Source organism: Juglans regia, chromosome 7, assembly GCF_001411555.2.
Source record: "Juglans regia cultivar Chandler chromosome 7, Walnut 2.0, whole genome shotgun sequence".
NCBI classification, from domain to species: Eukaryota; Viridiplantae; Streptophyta; class Magnoliopsida; order Fagales; family Juglandaceae; genus Juglans; species Juglans regia.
The window spans coordinates 22,179,921-22,187,290 of record NC_049907.1 but is presented as its reverse complement, the minus strand read 5'-3'; the positions used below and the strand labels follow the sequence as shown (position 1 = coordinate 22,187,290).

The window sequence follows — 7,370 nt, the reverse complement described above, 5'->3', positions numbered from 1 at the left end:
ACAGACTACTATACAAAACAATGTACTGAACCAACTTCTTTAACTTCACGTCAATCTCTATTGCCAAACTAAACACGAACACCATTATTTCAAGAAACAAGAGATTCATTTGTATTTTATTTTATTTTTTTATTTTTGCGTGAAGTCATGCCTTATGTAAGTAATTAGTTTATCAATTATTCTATATACAATCAGACCATGCAAACGGTGGGCGGTCGGCTATGCCACGTCAATCATTACATTTAAAAAATTAAAAAGAAAGAATAAATACAAAAAAGAAAATTTTGAAAAGAGATTTTTATATGAATTTTGGCTTGTTTTTCAAGCAGACGAAAAATGCTAAACCCATCTTGCGTTCGTGTGGTCTGAGGCTTGTTCTTCAAAAAAAAGATTCAGAGCATGTTTATATTGTGCTTTGACTTCATGTGTTTTTGCTTCAGAGTTCAGGAATACTTATAAAAAAACTTGCACTAAGATGGCACCCAGATCGTTGTTCGGCTTAGGGAAATAGTTCGTCAAAGTAGAAGAAGCTAAGAAGTAATTCCAGGACATCCACTCAGAGCTCAAGAATGCAGGGTTTGGAGAATGAGATGAGAATTTTCAGTTTTATATAAAAGTTTAAAATATTATTTTAAAATAATTATTATTTTAAGATTTGAAAAAGTTGAATTGGTATTTAAAAAATTTGAATTATTTATTATATTTTATGTAAAAATTTAGAAAATTTATAATTATGATATGAGATGAGAATTTTATATATCATCCCATACCCCAAATTTAATGTTAATTCCGACTTCCGAGCTATTTCTTCTTCATGGAGAAAATGGAATACCAACAAACAATAATAAATAAATAAATGATCGGGAAGATGAAACGTCTGGGGATCCTTCCTAGCATTTGCTTTCCTTTGACTATAAACTGATTAAGTTAGTACACGTACCCATTATGCATTAGTCAAGGAAGTTGAAAAGTTTTCCAGGTTTAAACCCAACAACTACGTACAAAGTCTCTTTATATCTTCTCCCTCTTCTTCTTCTTCTTGCTTTTCCATGTTCTCAACCCTCTTACAATATTGACTTATTAAGAGAGAAATGATGCATCATACGACCATATTGAAACTACTCAAAAAAATTCACATCGGTGGGTCACAATTAGCGAAATCATGGCTCCTTGTTGTAGACCCATTTCACCTTTAATCTACTATTATGCTCATGTTCATTTGTATTGTTCTTCAACTACTTTCTTGCAGGAGCTGTGAAAGGGCATGTAATTAAGGAAGAGTGAGGAAGGGCAAGTCTGTGGGAGAGAGCTGGTCTTCCAAAAGCTTCAACCATGGTAATTGTCATTGAATATTGAAAGGAAAATGATCATAGTGTTACTTTCTTCTTACTATCTATTTATTATTATTATTATTTTTTTATTTTACTTAATAGTTAAGAAAGTAAATATTAGTAAAATTATATATATTTTTTAATTTTTTCTTATTGATTAAGGATGTTAAAAAAATACTTAAAAAATAATAAAAAAATAAATACACTATATCTATTTATTATTATTTATTATTTATTTTTTAATTTTTATTTTACTTAATAGTTAAGAAAGTAAATATTAGTAAAATTATATATCTTTTTTTAATTTTTTCTTATTGATTAAGGATGTTAAAAACATACTTAAGAAAATAATAAAAAAATATATACACTATAAATAATAAATAGATAGTAAAATAGTAGCAACCATATTACTACCCTATTGCAAATTAATTAACTTGTATTATGGATTAGCCATGAATGGAGAAGAAACTTGTAGGGTGATTAATATAAATCACCCTATTTAAGAGTACAACAACCAACATAACTTGGGGCCTAGTTGTGGAAATTATGAGAATTTGAATGCTTTATGAATGTCTTCACGGTCTATATATATATATCTTGAAATAATCTTTCACTAAAATAGATATTACCTACCATTCTTAGATAACATGAACATGACTATTTTTACTACTCTACTACTACTTATTTGCAACCTAAGCTTACGTGATTTTTTTTTCTTTTGTTCTGTCTTCTACCCTTCTGCTCTGTCTTCTATCATAAGTTTTATATTTGACTATCAGATATTCAAATATCTTAGTTTTAGGAACATGCCTCTCAGTCCTTCCACCCCTCTGAGACTCAAATCTCTCTGTTAGTTTCGTTTTCCTTTTAAAATTAAAAACTATAATTTCAAACCCTAACATTTTCACACCTCTCATCTCCATCGTGAACTAGGTGGAGCCTCCTCTCCATCATTGAAGGGCAAAAGGTAGAGCTGAAGAAAAAAATAAGAGTAATACTACATGCAGTCGTGGAGTGTAGAAGTACTTTATAGTCATTTTAAAAAAGAGTATGGTTCACTATTAAAAAAAAATTATATAAATCTCGTATTTATTTTTTTTTTTTAAATGATTACACAATACTTATACGAGACTATAGCTATCATTTTTCAAAAAATAAAATCACATAAGTTTGGGTCGTAACAAGATAGTAATAGAGTATTACGGAAGGGTATCATTACCCATTGTAATTTATGGGAGCACTTTTGTGGATGATTATGGCATGATCAATGGGCTCTGTTGTAGCTAGGTACTAGGTAGGTGGGACTATATGTGTTACAGACTGCATGAACTGAAAGTTGAAAATGATAATAAATCAAGTTGGGTTCTATATATGTTCCTTGGGTCAGTATGCATGCATGGGACAGATCGAACATCATAATAAATGGTTTGAGGATGTGACAAAGCAGTTACAGATGGAATCGAACCGCAACATGCAGTAAATATATAGATTATTCATGTGGTAAGCTTATTTTGGTGCTAGCCTATAAAAAAATCTGAAAATTCGACTCCATTTCGAGTTCATTTTGACTTTATTCAGATTCTGAAAAATTGGTGTTAGAGTTAAATTTTTTTTTTTAATTTTTCAGTTAGAGTTGGAGGTGTGGCTGGATCGATTCCGATTCGATCAAACTTTGTCCTCCGGATCCGACCTTTTTTTAATATTAGTATATGTATTTATTATATATACTAATATATTTATATAGTTATATATAACTAGAACTTTTATATTTAAATTCAATAATATACTAATATAAGCTAATTATTATAAAATAATATACTTATATTGTAATGTAAATAAGCTAATAATAGTTTAGTATATGTAAACAATAAACATCATAATATTACTACCATATATAATCAATAAGTATAGAAATATGTTAGATACTAATATTGAAATAAGCCTAGCTAATATAATAAGTTAATAACATAAAATACTAATTTACCAAAGTATAATAACATGTAATTAAACACTAAAAATTCTAGTATATGATTAAGTTAGAAATAAATTAGACACTAGTATACAAATAATTAATAAGTCTTGTATAATAAATTAATAACACATAATACTAATTTACTAAAGTATAATAATATGTAATTAGATACTAGAAATAAGTTTAGCGTAGAAATGTTATAAATAAATTACACACTAGTATAATATAATAACATGTAATTAGACACTAGAAATAATATGTATTACTATAGTATGATAAATTGTAATTAGACATTATGGTATAAAAGTAAATTAGTAGGAAATGATTTAGTTTTAGTTTTTAATTTTTGAAAAAACTAAAATTTGAAAGCCCAAAATAAATATTTTTATAAAAATAGGCTAAATATGAAATTAAAAGAAAAGTCTAAAAAAATTCAAAGTCTAAATCAATTTAGATAATTAGTATAAAAGTAAATTAGTACGGAATGATTTAGTTTTAGTTTTTAATTTTTGAAAAAACTAAAATTTGAAAGCCCAAAATAAATATTTTTATAAAAATAGACTAAATATGAAATTAAAAGAAAAGTTTAAAAAAAGTCGAAATCAAAATCGAATCAGAATCTATACATAGAAAAATTCAACTGCAACTACATCGATGTTCACCCTTATTTTGAAGCAAGGGATGGCGATGGGGGATATAGAGAGATGAGAAGTATCGAGGAAGTGAAGTGAAGGGTTAGGGATTTAAGTCAATGAACTCGCAACATTGTGTTTGGGAGAGGATGAAACTCACCGTTTCATGGGTCAAGCAAGCACAACGTTGTATGGAGCCGGAAGACTTAAATAAGTGTTGTCGTTTATTGTGTATGTCGTTTACAATTTATTTCGTTTTAAGTGTCCGTCGTTTATTATTATTTTACATTCAGTTATTACTTTACACGTGTTGCAATTTCATTAGGCAAGTCATTTATCCTTGCATGAATATGTAGATCAGGAAAGGGACTGTAAGGTTATTTGAACATTTTGGAATATTTGGCTCTTTTGGAGGTTAAGATATTAACTTTAAAATTTTGTAAAATTACAAAATTATCCTTCATAAAATAATATTTTCTTTCATTTAAGCTGTTGCACATGCAGTCCCCACTTCAAGACTGTAAATAGAATTTCTCTTAAGATATTCTCTCGAAGAACCCTAATATAATCACTGTTTTCTTTCATTGAATTTCTATCAAACACTTCCTGTCCATTTACATTTTCTCACATAACCCATTTGATTCAATATATACGCAACTCCTATTACAACATCAGTCCATACTACATTTCCACAAGCTTGTCAGAATCATTACACAGAAAGTTAGGATTGGTCAGGTTGGATATATAGTAAAATTGGTTGCTCATCAATAATGACGCACGGCGCAAGTATGTGAGGAAGAGGTGAGGCTGGGAAGCGTTTGAAAGATCCGATGCGGTAGATTCCAAAGGTGCAGCGTCTGCGCCGGTGGTGACTGCGAAGCTAACGTTTAGATGTTAAGAGTAGTTGAAATCATTTATAAATAATAATAAAATAATAAAAAATTATTTATTATTAATAAAAAATTATTTATAAATAATAATAAAATAACGTAAGATGTCGTAAGTTTCCAATCACATACTGCCTAAAGTTTGCGGTAATGTGCAAGTTTATTATTAATAAAGTAATGTTATATATTAATTATTATTCATTCTTGTATTGGATATTTATAATTTTTTTTTATAGAGTATAGAGTATTTTTTATATGGTATGTGTGTTTTTCATCAAATATAAAATGTGGAGTGATGAAATAGTTAATGATAAGAAAGAATTATATATTAACAACAATGTCAGTCGAATAATTTTAAAGATCATGTTGAGAAATTATGGAGTAAGTAATCAATTAAAGCGGCTAGCAATCCATTAAACCAATTATGGTCTAAAGGGAAAGAAGAAAAACTTAGATCTTTGAGAAAGAGGAAGGAAATGATAGTCGTGTTTTTATATTTTTTTTATGGGTTGAAAGAGATGTCTAGTTTATCTAATCATTCTCAAATGAACCTGTCGTTTTCCCCACCTCCGAAGGCGAAGTCAGCAAATTGCAAAGCACAGTCCCCTAGCTTCCTCCAAATCGTCACTACAAACGTCACAACCCCTATCCCAATCTTCTATTAAAGCTTGCCCACATGGCTTTAGATTGCATGTCCCACAACTTCACAGACCTGGCCTATCTATCCACCAGACTGCAGTACTGTCAAACACAAACACCTCACCCTCAAGGTCCACCTTGCACCACCACCACCACCATGGAGAAGAACCGCCACGTACTCCTCGTAACATTCCCTGCGCAGGGCCATATCAACCCTGGCCTCCAGTTTGCTAAGCGCCTCATTCGCTTGGGGGCGCATGTCACCCTCGCCACCAGCGTCTCCGCCTACCGTTGCATGACCGTAACCCCTACTCCTCAAGGTTTGTCCTTCGCCACCTTCTCCGATGGCTACGACGACATGTTTAAGCCTGGAACTGATGATGCAGAGCACTCCATGTCCGCGATCAAGCGCAGTGCCTCCAAAACTCTCACCGACCTCATCGTGTCCAGAGCAAACGAGGGCCGCCCCTTTCAGTACGTAGTGTACACTCCTCTCCTGGCTTGGGCGGGGAACGTGGCCCGCGAACTTCACCTCCCGTCAGCACTTCTCTGGACTCTACCTGCCACGGTTTTGGACATATACTACTACTACTTCAATGGCTATGGAGACGACATCAGGAAAAACGGCACTGATCCCTCGTACTCGTTTCAATTTCCGGGACTGCCGTTGCTCTATGGTCGTGACCTTCCCTCCTTTTTGCTTGATTCAAATACGTATAATTTTATACTCCCATCATGTCAAGAGCAATTCGAAGCACTCGAAAAAGAAAGCAACCCGAGAGTGCTTGTCAATAACTTTGATGCATTAGAGCCCGAAGCCTTGAGACTGATCGAAAAACTTAATCTTACTGCGGTTGGACCGCTGATTCCATCGGCCTTTTTGGACGGAAAGGATCCATCCGATAAAGCTTTTGGCGGAGATCTTTTCCAAGGCTCCAAGGATTACTACATCGAATGGCTGAACTCCAAGCCTAACTCATCTGTCATTTACGTCTCGTTCGGGAGCATATCGGTGCTAGCAAAGCAGCAGATGGAGGAAATGGCACGCGGATTGTTGGATTGCGGCCGTCCCTTCTTGTGGGTCATAAGAGCCAAGGAAAATGGAGAAGAAGAGAAAGAAGAAGAGAGATTGAGTTGCAGAGAGGAATTGGAGCAAAAGGGAATGATAGTGTCATGGTGTTCTCAAGTGGAGGTTCTGTCACATCCTTCATTGGCATGCTTTTTGACACATTGTGGATGGAATTCGAGTTTGGAGAGTTTGGTCTCTGGGGTGCCAGTGGTTGCTTTCCCACAGTGGGCGGATCAAGGAACAAACGCAAAACTGATTGAAGATGTGTGGAAAACAGGCTTGAGGGTGACAGCAAACAAGGATGGCATTGTAGAAGGTGATGAGATCAAGAGGTGCTTGGAATTGGTAGCTGGAGGTGGGGATCGAGGGGAAGAAATGAGAAGGAATGCTAGGAAATGGAAGGAGTTGGCTAGGGAAGCTGCCAAGGAAGGTGGGTCTTCATACAAAAATCTTAAAGCTTTTGTGGAGGAGATTGGAGGATGTTGTTGTTAAAAAGATTACGTATGTTTGCTGATGAAGAATTTGCTAATTTAGGCTCCGTATTGAAGATTCTAATTTTTCAGTATCACGTTCTCCAGAGCAATTTCTTCAGCAATTCCTTTTTATAATCACTTTTGAGTATGTTCCAAATTAGAAACTAAAAAAAAAAAAAAAAAAAAACTACACAAAATGAAGAGGGAGAGTTTTTCACTCACAAGTTTATTTTATCATGTGTTATAAGCTCAAATGATTAATTATCTGAAGACATCAAGAGTTTGTAAGCTCATGAGCATGGATGCTTTTTTTTTTTTTTTTCAATGAGAAGATATATACACTACAATACAATTTGTTTTTTGTGAC

At 33.1% G+C, this 7,370-nt stretch overlaps 1 protein-coding gene across 1 annotated transcript; it reads left to right on the top strand.

Annotated features, from left to right (window-relative positions):
• The first annotated feature begins 5,455 nt into the window (after nucleotides 1-5,455).
• Nucleotides 5,456-7,169, top strand: LOC109008420 (crocetin glucosyltransferase, chloroplastic-like). The gene has a single exon (XM_018988501.2). It carries the CDS (start codon nucleotides 5,499-5,501, stop codon nucleotides 7,020-7,022), a length of 1,524 nt encoding a protein of 507 aa, XP_018844046.2. The 5' UTR covers nucleotides 5,456-5,498; the 3' UTR covers nucleotides 7,023-7,169.
• Nucleotides 7,170-7,370: the final 201 nt, after the last annotated feature.